At 48.5% G+C, this 14,602-nt stretch overlaps 1 protein-coding gene across 2 annotated transcripts in view; it reads left to right on the top strand.

The window, feature by feature from the left end:
- The first annotated feature begins 1,362 nt into the window (after positions 1 to 1,362).
- SMAD3 (SMAD family member 3) overlaps positions 1,363 to 14,602 on the top strand; it is a 119,065-nt gene continuing 105,825 nt past the window's right edge. Inside the window, exons 1-2 of one of the 2 annotated variants that reach the window (XM_037833611.1) lie at positions 1,545 to 2,094; positions 7,982 to 8,046. Coding sequence is in view for 1 of the 2 variants with exons in the window: in XM_037833610.1 (XP_037689538.1) it covers positions 1,889 to 2,094 (206 nt within the window). In the remaining variant the exon portion in view is untranslated. Of the gene's footprint in view, positions 2,095 to 7,981; positions 8,047 to 14,602 lie in introns of both variants that reach the window. The other variant, XM_037833610.1, reaches the window with a different exon arrangement.

The raw sequence follows: 14,602 nt of genomic DNA, 5'->3' as shown, positions 1-14,602 counted from the left end.
GGGCAGAGGGGAGGGCAAGAGTGCAGTGCTCAGGAGCAGCAGCTGACAGTCCTGTGGGGTCTGCAGCTTCTGGGCTGACTTTGAGGATTCGGCCACACCTCACTGGGCTTTGTAACTCCCCACCTGCTTGAGGGTTTGCAGCTAACATTTTTCTCACCACGGGGGTTTCCTGCTGTTAAAAACAAACAAAGGCTTTAGACACCCAGCTAGGGGACTGATGGGGGAGGCAAAGAAGGAAGACAGGCCTTGGGGGACTGGGGCAAGTCCTAAAAGCAGCTGAGATTGTCTGTGGGCAGCCGCCCCTGAATTCTGCGGGCAGGGAGAAAAGCCCTAGGGCTCCCCCAATACCGCCAGTGTTTCTTTGCTTTCCACAAAGGCTAACTTGGAATATATAGACTTCCGAGTACTCCCCACTTGCCCCACTTTTTGCGAGTTCATGCTTTGGAAGCAAAGCTCTCTCAGCCTCCATTTCTTGGGTGTCAAATTTCGGAGCTTTCTGTATCAAAAGATCTCACAACGCCCTGCAATGTGTACTTTTTTTTTTTTTTTACCAAAGGCGAATTTAAAAGCGACCCTATTCATTCCTTCATGTACTCAACAAATGTCTTTGAGACCCACTTTCTGTCTGGCACTTGGTTCACAAGGCCCAAGTGACCCCTGGCTCCGGACAGAGTGCAGTGAGTCAAGGGGATCCCCAAATCTTCGCTTCTAAGCGTCCTCTTCTTCCCCCTCCCAACTCCCGCCTCCGCACACAAGGCTTAGGGATCTCTCCCGGGTGATCTAACCGATGAGAGAATTAAAACAGTCCCTGGGTTGCCGGCGCCGGCCGAGGTCCCTAACCGTGATCAGCGAGTCTCTTCAAGTGCGCGCCCTGACTTCCTGGGCCTCGGGTTTAGGTGCACCCCCTCTCGGGCCCGGGTCTCCAGGGGTGCACCGCCAGCCCCGGGCTAGACGGCACTAACTTGCTGCGAGTCTAACCCTCCCCCGGCCGCAACTCCAACTGAGCTTCCCCAGAGAGTGTTCCAAGAACCGAACGCCTTGGGCATGGCCCTCCAGCCCGGGGCCCCTCTTGTCGCTCTTTTCCCATGACTTCCTTCCCGCGCCCGTCCGACTTCGGGTCGGAGCCGCGGTATCCCGCACGCTCCAGCCACGGCCGCCACCGTCCCCGGTCGCCCACGTGGGCATGCTCTACTCGGGGCGGGGGAAGGCCGGCCGCCCTCCCGGAGCAAGGGGCGGGTAGGGCGCCCGGGGGAGGAGGCGGCGGGGCGCGGAGGAGGAGGCGGGGAGCCCCAGCAGCAAGGGGGCGGTGACAGCGTTTGGAAAGGAGGCTGCACGCGGATTTGCATGAAACACAGACTGGGAGCGGGCGGGAGCGGGAGCTCCGCGCACGCACCGGGTCGGCCCAGCGAGCGAGCGAGGAGGAGGGAAACTTGGGAGGCGAGGCGCAGAGGCGGAGGGATTTGCGCATCAAAGCGAGCGAGGAGAGCAAAGTTTGGATCAGGGGTTGGACTTTCCTTCCCAGCAGCGGCACCCAAATAGCTACCCCGCGCGGAAACCCAAACTTTTCTCTGCCACTCGACTCACCCGGCCGATACCTCCGCCCGGCGTTCCGGGCCTGCCCGACCCGGCGCCGCTGTCGTCCTCCTGCCCGTCTCCCTCGCCTTCTCCCAGCCGTGGGAGCCGCTTGGGGCGCAGGGCCGCGCGCCGAGCCCCGCAGGCTGCAGCGCCGCGGCCCGGCCCGGCGCGCGAGAAAGTTCGCCCAGAGTTGAGGCGAAGTTTGGGCGGCCGCGGCCGGCCTCGGCAGAGCTCCCCTCTGCGCCCCCGGCGTACCGCCGCGCCCAGCCCCGCCGGGGGCGCCCCTCGCCGCGCCCGCGCGCCCTCCCCAGCCATGTCGTCCATCCTGCCCTTCACCCCCCCGATCGTGAAACGCCTGCTGGGCTGGAAGAAGGGCGAGCAGAACGGGCAGGAGGAGAAGTGGTGCGAGAAGGCGGTCAAGAGCTTAGTCAAGAAGCTCAAGAAGACGGGGCAGCTGGACGAGCTGGAGAAGGCCATCACCACGCAGAACGTCAACACCAAGTGCATCACCATCCCCAGGTGGGGGTTCCGGGGACCTGGGGGGCGTCCCAGGCCCAGTGCCCTGGAGCGGAGGGGCCGGCTTGGTGGGTTTCGAAAGGCATTGTGTGTGTGTGTGTGTGTGTGTGTGTGTGTGTGCGTGTGTAAATGGTGGGGGGCGTGAGAGCGCGGACAAAACCCTCTCTGATTTGCAAATATTCAGAGCCTGGAGCTTCCATGCGGCACTCTCGCTTCCAGACTTCGTTAAAAAAAGGGGGGGGGGTTGCTGGAATTGACCGCCCCCGCCCTGGGCTGCTGCGGACTGGAAGTTGAGGCCCGCTTTGTTTGGCCCCGCGGTCCGGAGCCCCTCCTCCGCCGCCACCGCCGCCTCCCGCCCCCGGCCCCGGCCCCGGCCCGCGCTCATGGAGCTGGTGGTGTCTCTCCCTTTCTTTTCTTCAGTCCTGTCCCCCCTCTTCTTTCCTTCTTAACAGGAATGTAGTCCGTACAGCTAGAGCTGTGGGTGAGGAGCGGGAGCCTGGTGATTGACAGATTCCTTCTTCGTTCTCTCTTTGCCTTCGGGATTAGCATTTTTATCGAGTATTTTTAGACTTGGTTGTGCCAGCCTCCCGCCTCCTCCACAAGCATGCACTTTAAGTTGCATTGCAATGCTGTGACTTTAAAATGGAAGAGATAAGCGGCAGAGAGTAGAGTCTTCCTGCCCTCTCCTCTCCTCATCCACGACTGTTTTTGCTCTCCTTTCACAGTCTGAGATTGAGGGTTGAAGCAGACAGGGGTGGCTCGAGCCGGTCAGATAATAGAACGCACCCCGAAGTGGGCCTCCGTCGGCCCTCACATTCCTGCAGAGCCCTCCTTCCCAAAGCGTTTTGCCATCTGTCTGGACCTCCTTTATCCCCCCTGCATCACGCTAGCTAGGTCGGGAGGGAGCTCCCAGATGGCTGATAGAAGGGGGTCAGTGACTTCTCTCCTCTGGGGTCTTCACTTAGCTTCAGCTGTGCCTGGCTGGGAATTGGGATGGGGCCAAGGGGGGCACCTTGGCCTCCTGTCTCTCCCTCCCAGCCCCCCTTGAAGTCTCGTTCTGAACCAAGGCCAAGGGAGTGTAGAGGAACAAGTTAGGGGCCCCAGGGCCTGAGTCCCGGAGGGATTTTCATCCTTGCTACTGGGCCAGAAGTGGAGTCCATCCTTGGCCACCTGCTTGGGGCAGCTGTGCGAGGGCTGCCAGCTGTGTCAGGCAGGCACAAAGCAACATCTGTCCACGGGAACCTGGAACAGGCCTCCTCTGGAAATAAATGCCACATATGGTGGGAGTGCTGACTTAAAAAAAAATAATAAAAAAAAAACTGGGTGGATCCAGTGAGTAAAGGGTGAGGAAAGGTGGTGTGCTGTCTGGGAGTGCTCTCTGGGTGCATGATTGGGATTCAGAGTTGACTTCTGAGGAGGTGGTGTGATGTGATGGTCAGAGAGACCTGGGTTCTGACCCCAGCTCTGGTTCTTAATCTTCTTTATTCCTTTGGTAGGGGTTAGATATCATACTTCCCCCATCTAGAGAGGGGTCTGCAAAACCTGCCTTCTCCTTGCTTGCTGGGGTACATCAAGAACAAATACTTTATGGGCTATAACAGAGAAATGATGTCAGTTGTAACAATGAGCAGCTACATGAAGTGTTTCACAAGCTACAAAGCACTTTCACATGGTTTTATGAGATTTGTAAAGAAAGAACCCTCTGGAAAATAGATAAAGCAATTGTGCTTAGGATGGTCTCATTTTTTTTAAAGTTGAGAAAACTTCAGACGAGAGGGGTGAAAAGGTTTGACATAGTGAGCATAGGAATCTGGTGCTCTTGCTACTATCCCATGCTGCCTTGTACTTTGAGGGTTCTGAATAAATTCTTTGCTGAATGCTTAAAGCACTGTTAGCTGGGAGGTGGGGGGAGGATGAATCTGGGGTGTGTAGCTCTTCCTTTGCTTCCTATAGTAAAGTTGCTCTGCTTAATCTTTGGGCTGGTGACAGTTTGGAGAAGGCTGGCTTTCTCTTGCCTCTTTGGAGGCATAGCTCTGGTCTGCCTTTTCCAAAGTCCTCTGAAGCTGAGCCATGTGAACACTTGGGATGTTTCTGGTAGTTCAGGCTAACCTGCCCCGTGGCCTTCTCATGACTCTTTACGACTGGGGGCATCTTCTACCTGCCTGGCAAGGACCTAATGCTAAGTAACTTTTTTTCATCCTTTCCTAGTAAGGGAAACCCAGTTGCTTGGTTGGATCCAGACAGAATGGATTTCCATCCCCGGATTTTGTGCCCACATCTCTGGGTCACCTTGTTTCCCTTGGCAACAGCTGCTGCTGTTTTGGCCGTGGGCAGAAAACTAAAGGCCACGTCCTGGGTAGGTGGCTGGCCAGCCTCATGTTAGGACACTGGTGCGTCTGCTCAGCCCCTTCGATTATGGTGCTGCTTGTCCAATTGTCTGTTTTCTCGGTATATTTTCAAACCAAGGCTTTGGAACCTAGACAAGGGGGACTGTTTAACTTAGTCCTCCCACTGTGTTGGGGGCACACTCTATGAGATCTGAGCCCTGGGGTTGAAGGAGCACTCAGACTAAAGAGATTATGATAAGCATGTTTTGGCTAATATGTAATCGCAAGCAGCAACAGCAACATTTGGCAATTGTATGCTAGAGACTTCTAGACCATACACTCACTTCTCTGTTAACACCAGCTCTAACCTGTTTCGGTTATCAGGAGAGCTGGAGTGATTCAGGCTTACTAGATGTCAGGAATATAAAAGAGATCAGTGCAAGGAAGTGGTAAGAGCTCGATTTGGATACACCCACAAAGAGGCTATCAGGATACCCTGCGGCCTGGCAGGATGGGCAGAATTTAGACAAGTTTTATAACCACCTCTCACTCCTCACCAGTTGGAGGACCTGTGTAAAGCTGCAGGTATCTTCATTTCCAGTTTATAAGAAGGGAGTCATAGCATTTGACACTGAAAGGAAGAGAGGGGTGTGCACGTTATGTCAGTAATCAGCAGCCAAGCAGACCTAAAAGCAACTTCACTGATAATCCCGTTGATGGGACTCATGTGTGGGCCCAGTTGTGGGTAGCTGGGCCAAAGTTTAAGGCCTTGTTTGTTTGGAAGGGAATGTGGGCCGCCTTGTGTCTGAGCACCAATCCAGGGGGAAATGCGAGAATTGGACCAAACCCCAGGTGTGAACACAGCATCTCCTTGCTTTCCATGCATCTGATATTTTATTATAGGTTTCTCCTGGTGTTCATCTGAACTTGGCCAGGCTACCCTCACCCTTGGGAGAAAGGAAAAATCCTCATCATTAACACTCCTCTCTCAGCCTTCTGGAGGCAGAACTATTCCTAAGGCTGCAGGAGTGGCCTCTACTACCCTTTAAACCTCAGCTCTTCTGTCCCTCCACCTCTCTCAGCTGCTGCTCAGAGCACCATTCTCATGTGGCTCTTCTGAATCTAGCCCACTCCTGGCTGCCAGGGGTGGTCCATCTTCTTCCTGCTCTCGTTGACCTTGGTTAGGTGAGCTCCACACAGGGACAGGGGAGAGGGGGGCCTGCAGGGCGATCACTAGCTATTTAGGCAGCTGGCTCAGAGCTGTGGCTGAAACCAGGAGCTATTTGACGTGCCTTTGACATTTAGAACCAAGGGGGTTTACTGCTTGCACCCGAGTTGAGTGTTTGGGCTGATGGTGTTGCAGGCAGCCCCGTGATCGTCATTTCCAGGCAGAGCTGGATTTTGTTCATTCACCGATATTTATTGGGCCCTTCCCATGTGTGAGTCCATAGTCTGGGCACCATTGGAGGGATGCAGAGATAAATCGGAGTGACTCCTGTCTGTGAAGAGCTTACATTTCTGTCAGGGAAGTATGAATGGTGTGTTATTTGAGCATCTGAATGCTATTTCTTATTCCCAGCCATTAGAAGAAATATGAGATTTAGTATGGTGAGTTTTTTTGTTTTTTTGAGGGGAGGAGGAAACTATATGATGTGTCTTTTAAATGTTGTAAAAGTCATGATATTAGAAAATAAAATAATGGCAGCCGTCTGTTTTTTTCTGGAGAAAGCACAGAATTCAGGTCCCGGATCTGCCATTTTACTACCTGGATGGATTTGGAGGGCCCTTAGTGTCTCAGAGCCTTCATGTGTGAAATCAGGATGAGGTAAGGCCCATGGAAGAGCTTTTGTGAACCTGAGTGCTTGATAGATTGTGTGTAGTCCTCTGCCTTCTTCATTCATTCATTACAGGGTTACCCGCTTGTTTATTGGTGACCAAGACCAATTCAGGGCACCTGTATTCAGTGAGCTCACTGTCTAGCGTGGACAACAGACTTGCACACAGGTGCAGGGTGTGAGCTGCAGCCGAGGGGTGTACAAGTGCCCAGGAAGACGGGGTGGACAGTTGGCTCTGTGGGAGGAGGTGAGGAGAGGACGGGGGTCAGTGTGAGGTGAAAAACCAAAGCGGGACAGGAGTTACTGTCCGAAGGAAGGTTTTGGACTGCAAAATGAGCCTGGGAACTTTCTGGTATGTGGTGATAGTTGTCTACAAGAATGAGGACATCTTTATCTTTTGCAGCCCCGTGACGGTCATTCCCAGGCAGAGCTGGATTTTGTTCGTTTCTGAAGCAAGTGTGGCTATGAATTTGTCACCTTACAGTTTGCATGGAGAAGGCTAGAGACCTGTGCAGTGTTTTTCTCCACTGTAAAATGTTCTGTCTTTGAAGTTAAAAGTACTTTGATGCTGCAAACCTGAAATTCAGGTTTCCTTGGTGGAAACAGAGATGTTAGAAATATTAGCGCACACTATGACAGAGTATTGATAAAAAGTGGACAATTTGGAGATGATTGTTGATGCTTAGAATTTCAGGGTTTTGATGTGACTTAACTTTTCACTTCTCTGGTTAATACTGACTGAATATAAATTCTGCAAACTTGAGTTTTTGAGTGGACATAAGAGCTTTTAGTAATTTTTAAAAAAGTCTTTGCGAGGATGTAAAGTTTTCAGTAGCAATTTTAACAATGGAAAAAAGTCAGTGAATATGGTAGTCATTTTGTTCTTATGAGAAATGTCAAGAAGTTGATGAAATCAAGAGCATTTGGTTCAAGTTTATCACATCAGGAATCCAATTAAAATGAGTTTTAAAAAAATAAGTATTGGTTTAATAATGTAAACTTGTGATGGCTGTATTATTATAATGGAAATAAAATTAACAAGATGTAATGGGTTGAATGGCCCTTAATTTTTACTCATTAGTATATTAGGAGATTTTAATACCATTTGATGCACTGTGCAACCATTATTCTTCATGAGCTCCTTTATGAAATAAAGAAGACCAAGCAGGCTTGCTTTAAATTGAAATCAGATTTTATTCCTGTTACGTTGTTCTCCCACCTCTTTGTACAGTCCAATCCCTCTCCCCCAAGCTTCCTATAAGTTCAATTAAGTTCTCTAAGGTTGTAATGCAGCTTTCTCAATCAACGAGGCTCATGAATAGTCTCAATTATCTTTTGTCTTTGTCTCCTTTGATATACTGCCCTATTTGAAAAAAAAGAAAAATTCACTCTGCACCCTTCCCAAAATCCACATCTCATGGTATTGCTTGGCTGGGGAGAGAACTGCCTAAAAAGACTGCTTTGGAGGCAGCCAGCTGGGCATGCAGCGGGACTGGGGTTTTACCAGCCTTTTGCGGAAGAGATTTCTGGTGCAGTGTCGGATGGGGCTAGCTTCTCCCTGAGGAGGGCTGGGAATCTTCTCTTGGTGAGTGACAGATGCCTGGGCCATGGAACTTTTCAGTCTCCGCATCTTGAAGCCTAATGATTTCTGACAACAGTTGGAAGCTGATATACCAACCCCACTCTGCAGAAGTTGGGTTTCTAATTTTATTCTGTTCCAAGTTTTAGAACAAAGAAGATCCCAGGAGAACTTGTGGAGTTCATTTTCTGCTTTTCTTCAATGCACCTACCAGGTAGGTGCCAAGCCCTGTGTTATGTAACAGAGACAAAATAGTGAACCAGGCAGACGCAGGCCCAGGTCTGCCCTTCTGTGGCTTCTAGTTTGCTGGCTTGTTAAACTTTGGTTTTTAGATTTATAATAATAGTGTCTGTAATCACTACAGCTAATTTATAAATACTGCTGCTTGGGGCTAGAAAACTAAATCCCCCAAGCTCTGCAGTTTATTGATTCTGACAAGGGTAACAATTGTGTGTGTGTGTATGTGTGTGTGTGTGTAACATTGTTCTTTGTTTTGAGTTAATCAACAGTTTTAGAAATAACAAATCTATGGCACAATTCACCCTATCCACTGTTGATTATCTGAGGCCCCTGCTGTAAACAGTAGCCTGTGAAAGTGGCACACTGATGCAGAATGTTTTGACAGTGAGCCTCAGTTTGAAATGAAAACACAGTAGAAGCCTATTAATTAAGAAGTTAGGCTAATTCTAAACTAGGGTAAAGTTTGCTCAGCAAACTGTTTCTCCCCATTAATCCTGTCAAAAGAAAAATTAGTAATAAACAAGGTTTTGGGGGACATTTTGGAAGTAGGAGGCAGCTGTCCAGAGTAGATTTTAGACCTGGCTCTGCTTCTGATTAGCTGTGTGACTGGGGCAAGTTGCCTAACTTCTCTGGGACTAAGATGTTCTCACCTGAAAAATGGGCTCCCATTTTCATGCATCCAGTTGCTCAGTGAATCACAGATCTTTCTTAATCATTAATGTCCTGGTGCCAAATAATTTATATAAGTAATAGAACTACAATTCAGTCCTTAATTTGGGTTCTTTTCCCTTTCTCTCTTCGCCTTGACCCGTGAGTCTAAATCATTGACGTTTAACTACAAAGGAATATGAAAACAACTGAATACTAGGATGAGGACTTGGAGGCTGTGTGTCTTGAGATGCACTGACAAATTTTCTTCTTTTGTTGCTGTTTTTGGCTACTCAGAGCAGGAAGTTTACTTCAACTAATGACCACAAAGACCTAAAAATGGTTAAATGTAAGAGGTAGGCATTATAAAGGATACCTGTGGAAAATGTTTGCTCATATGTCAGAGTTTACCCAGAAAGCTTCCTTTATTTATTTTCAATCATCTATATAAAGAAAGGCTGCACTCAGTTGCGTAAGCACGAGCCTTTTGTTAGGCACTGTAGAGGTTACAAGTTTAAACCTCAGCTAGGAAATGAAAAGTGAGTTTCCCCCAGAATAGCACTTCTGTGTCACATGGCTCTCCCTGCTTACATCTGGCAGATTTTTGTCCTGAATGCTTTGCAGGAAGTTCAGTTCTAGAGTATTGTTTAAGAAACACTGTGTGAGGGCTTGCCTTTGAAACCTACAGAGTTACAAATCGGGTTGCTTTTGCTGCTATGTATTGCATCATAAACTGCCAAGCCAAGTTGTAGCTTTGAGATGTCACCATTAAAAAAAAAAATTTGAACTGGACTTTTGAAAATAGTAATGCATTTCGGGTGTGTGTTTTTTTTTAAAGGTCTGTTTTTACGCTGTCACAGCTCAAAAATGCCAAAAGGCATTTTTTCCTTAAAAAATCACCTCTGGGCTAAGCCCAAATGTGGAGTAATGGATCCAGAGAGGACTTTTTGAGTAGTTACAAGTGGCTGAAAGCAGACACAGATGATGGAAATTGGGTTTTTCCTTTTGCTTCAAATCTTCCCTGTTGTAAACTTTCTCTTACCTTCATTGAATTCAGACTCAAGGTGTGCCTTGTTTCTCTGTATGCGTGGTAGGGAGGAAGGACTAAGATTTTTTTTAAATTTTGTGTGTAGCCATTTCTCTCTGCCCAAACAGATCAGAGTATTATTTGGGGAGCACAGGGGGAGGCGGGAAGCACAAGAGAGCAAAGGGCTCTGGAGTCCGAGAGACCTGGTTTCAAGTCTTCAGTTACTAGCCATGTGGCAACCTAGGGTACATTTGTTTCAACTTGGTGAGCCCCCATTTCCTCATCTGTAAAATTGGGGATGGGACCATCTGCCTACCTTGGATAGATCAGCGTAAAGGAGAAAACAGATCAAGCACTTGGCCAATATTTGTAGCTCACAACACATAGTAAGTGCTCAGTAAACTCTTATTTTCCCTTTCAAGGGGGGGATTTCACTGATGGTGTCAAAGGATTCCAGTAGAGGACCCCCTTCTCCCAACCCTCACTGTCAGAGTTCAACATTTGGAGAACCTTGGTTTATATAGTGAAAGAACCCACCTCCAACACATGCACACGAAGAGCACACGGCCATCCCACTAGTCGGTTTAGAGCTTGGAGGGTTGTTGAAAGAGACACAATTCATAGATGGTACTGCTCCCCACCCCCACCCCCAACCTTCTCAGTCATCATTTTAAAAAATTGTTTGGCCAACTAAAAATAATAGTATTGAAAACAAACTTTGATGAATCAGTGCTCCTGGGGTGGGGGATGGGTAAGATCCTGAAGAAGAAATGCCATGACTCATTCACTTGTCACGGATACCTACACGTAGGGGTGTGGAAGTGTGTGATGTTTATTGTTGCTGGTGTTTTTTGAGGCCCTGCTGGGAGACAGTTCTGGCTCTCCATGAAGTACCTCCTCATCAGTTGGCTTGCCTCCGGTAAGAATGGTCAGCTCCAGAAATCCATAGTTCCAGAATGACCTGGACGTGGGTGATGGTGCCCTGTACTGCCCTTAAACACAAGAAAGAAGGGCCCATGCTTAGAGGACCCTGTGTTGGTCCTCCTCTGGCCACACTCTGCCTCGTGGGGCAAGAAGTCTGTAGGGCTAAGGGACGGGTCCACTTAGAGTTTGCACTGCCTTCTTCCAGTCTACCCTTTGTGTCCCTGACCCTGCAGTTCTCTGTCCCAGTGGGCTGGGACCTGCTTCCAAGGCCTGCCTGCATGGGCCTCTTCCCTGTGTCTGTCTGCCTGTGGGCAGGCTGCATTGGCAGTGGACGGTGTGTGCACTTCTGGGCCTAAGGCCTGGGCAAGGGATGCAGGGACTCTGGGGGACTCAGTGGAGCTCGAACTTGTGGCCTGGGGTGTCCACATGGTGTGGGATGGCCCTGGGAATCAGCAGAGACCCAGGGGCAGTGCTCCCTGGGCCTTTGCCTTCCAGTGTTGAACCACTGTTGTTGTATTCAAGTGTTTCTCAAGGTAGGAGTATAGAACACATTCTATTTAACAGTTTGTTACCTTGATTTCTATCTTTTAAATGTGACGTATGGTCTGTGGACCTTCATGTGTACTTGTATGTGTAACACAAATGTTACAGAAGTAGAACTATTTTTAGCAACATTCTCCCCGTGGCCACAACTTGAGGCTCAACTCAGGGAGCACCATTATATGGACAGGATTGTGGGGACCTCCACTGGAATTGATTTCCTGCACCCTGAGCTCAGGTCAGAGTGGATTAAATGCAGATCACAGAGAAGATGATACATACCACAGCTGTCCATGCAGCAAATGGAGCAGAAAGCAGGACAGATTTGTTTGCTGGACAGATTTATTGAGCACTGACTTTGTGCTGGGCATCAGGGGTGTAGAGGTGAAGTCCTGTCTTTGAACAGCTTGGAGTCAAAAAGGGACACCAATAAAAACAGTTACCCTGGGCTCATGGGAGAGACACTTTAGTCAAGGTTGTTTGGGAGCCCAAAAGAGCAGTGTTCTTTCTAGGGGAGTCGGAAGGCTTCACGGAGGAGGTAATGCTTGAGCGGGACCTTGAAGGATGGATGGGAGTGGGGGAGTGGGGTGGGAGGCTGCACGGAGAACAGACCAGCCAGAGCATGGAGCCTGGGGGTCAGAAGAAGCAGGACAGTGCCAGACAGCCAGAGTATGGAAGAGGGGAGTAGCCAGAGAGGAGCTGGTGAAACAAGTTGCCAAGGGCCAGACTTGGCTTTTGGACCTGGCTTAGTAGGTGTCCCAGAGGTTTTTAAGTAGGGGAGTGACATGGCTGAAGACATTCATATTTCATTTCCTTCCCCCAGCCGGTGGCCGGCAATAGCAGGTTTTCTGACTGAATTATCCAGGTCAGAGTCATAAGCCCTTACACCACCATGTGGACAGCTTTAGGCTATGTCTGCACCAGGGAGAAAATGGTGTTTTGTTCACTGGCAGGGGAGAAGACGGGTTGTACAGCCAGGAGGGCTCTGGAGCCCAAGTGTTCAGGTAATTAGCCAGTGAGTCATGGAAGCCTCGACACGGATTCCTTGGGAAATGAAGCGGAGTATTGCTGGGCTCCATGTATAGGCCCTGTCGCCCCCAAGCAAAGTCCTCGAGATCAGGTCTCGGCATCTCTCTGGGTCTTGCCAGGGCCTAGCACGGTTGCCTTTATGAGGAAAGGCTTTGGTCAGTGGTTTTCATTTCTTCATGATGATCACCTGGACCAGGCTCTCCAATTTCAGCCCTGTAATCAGAGGGAATCCCCCAATTTTCTGCTACAGACCCATAGAACGGTAAAGGTGTGTTAAAAATGTTCTATTCCTAAATAACAGTGTAAAATAGTTCATTAAAATCTGTCTTGTTCCATTATTTTAATCACTGAAATCAAGCAAAAATCATGTTGACCGTTTAGAGATTCACCTCATCTGTTTAGATTCAGGGTTTTTTGTTGTTGTTAATATAAGTTTATAAGTTTTAAAAGATAACGTTGTATGTCCATGGACTGATTCAAGTACACAGACCTTCTTTTTTCCTTTTCAAAAATCTGTTTTAAACAGCTTTACTGAGACACAATTCTATATGATTTGCCCATTTAAAGTATACAATTGAATGCTTTGGGGTATATTCACAGATATGTGCAACTGTCACCACAGTCTATTTTAGGACATTTTCATAATCTCTAAAAGAAATCCAAAACCTTTAGCTATTACAGTCTGTCTCCCCCTGGCCCTAAGCAACCACTAATCTACTTTCTGTCTCTATAGATTTCCCTTTTCTGGCCTTTCGTACGAATGGAACCATATAATATGTAGACTTTTGTGACTGGCTTCTTTGACTTAGCATAATGTTTTCAAGGTACGTCCAAATTGTAGCACATATCAGCACTGCATTCCTATTTATGGCCGAATAATATCACAGATCGTTTTAGAAACACTGATAGAGACCTGATGTGAAGATGAAAAGAAGGGGCAGCATACTGCGATGGAGATCCCTGGCTTTACATTCCGGAGCCCTGGGTTCAAATTCCTGCTCCCTCACTTACTGCTTGGGTGACCTGGTTAAGTCACTTAACTTCTTTGAGCCACCCTTTCCTCATCAGTAAAATGGGAAAAATAATATCTCCCTCAGTAGTATTGAAGTTCTTTATTTAGATGAGCTATGCATTAAAATCACTTTGCAAACTTTAAGTTGCTCTGTGTGATTTACAGTTTTTTTTTTAGAAGCACAACTGTATGGTATTGCTAAAAACCTTTTCCTACAGAGGTGAAGTGAAGGCTTCCAAATTCACATCCAGATTTTCACACAGAGAATCCTAAATAATGTGTACAATTCACTAGCAATGCTATCTCAGGACACTTGCTGTGAGAGAGGCTGCCCACGGCTCACACAGGAAGCTCAGGTGAGCTGATGCTCTCAGCTTTGCCTGAGGATCGACCAGAAGTCAGAGGATGATCGAGTCAGCCGTGGGAACTGTGGAGGGATCACCCAAGCCTCTGTGGGGGGTGATCCTGGTACCTGCCAGGTGGACTGAGTGCTGGCTGTATGCTAGACACCGGAGTGGGTGACTTACTGCTTGTCTTACTTACCTGTCTTCTGTACTCTGAGAGGGATGGTGATGCACATTTACAGAGGAGGAGACTGAAGCTTTGAGGGGTCAGCAGCAGGAATCTGATCTTGGGTCTCTGACCCTAGTTCTCTGCACCCTGCCCTACTGTCCTCCCCACCAAGAAAGGGCTGCCATCCTCATCCTCATAAGAAAATTCATGAAATTGGTAGTATTGTACTTGTTTTATAAATGAGATAAACAGGCTCAGATTGCTTAGGCAAGCTGCTTTAGGTCTTACAGAAATAGGTGGTGCTAATTTGCCTCCAAAGCACTACCCCTTCTGTAATTTGGGGCAACTGGATAATTTATTGAACAAACCAGCATATTCTGAGAGTGAAAAGGGGTGGCTCTATTAAGATATTACACCCAGACAGTGGGCATAAACCTGGGCTGTCTGGGCAAACCCAGGTAGACAGTTGACCTAAGTTGCACTGCGTCTGTGCCAAGGACTGTGATCCCTGACCTGCCCACCTCCAAGGTTGCTGGGAGGATTGGACCAGCCAGTTGACGTGTGAGTGTAAGGGACTGTCTGCATTAGTTACTCCCGTTCTACGAAAGTGATTTGTCTAAGGCCATACGGCAAGTTGGCAACATAAATATTTTAAAACTAGGTGAGGTTTAGAGATAACATAGTAGTCAGTGCTGTGAGTACTAGAGCTTAATTAACTGGATTTGGAGGTAGGGAACATTTAGCTGTGCTGATGGCTTCTCTGAAGAGGGGGGTTGAAGTGGGGGTGGAGGTGGGGACAATAGGGCCTTTAACTGGCTCTAGAGTGTCTGCATGCTC

This window comes from Choloepus didactylus, chromosome 4, assembly GCF_015220235.1.
Source record: "Choloepus didactylus isolate mChoDid1 chromosome 4, mChoDid1.pri, whole genome shotgun sequence".
Lineage (NCBI taxonomy): Eukaryota > Metazoa > Chordata > Mammalia > Pilosa > Megalonychidae > Choloepus > Choloepus didactylus.
This window is presented reverse-complemented; position numbering and strand designations above follow the sequence as displayed.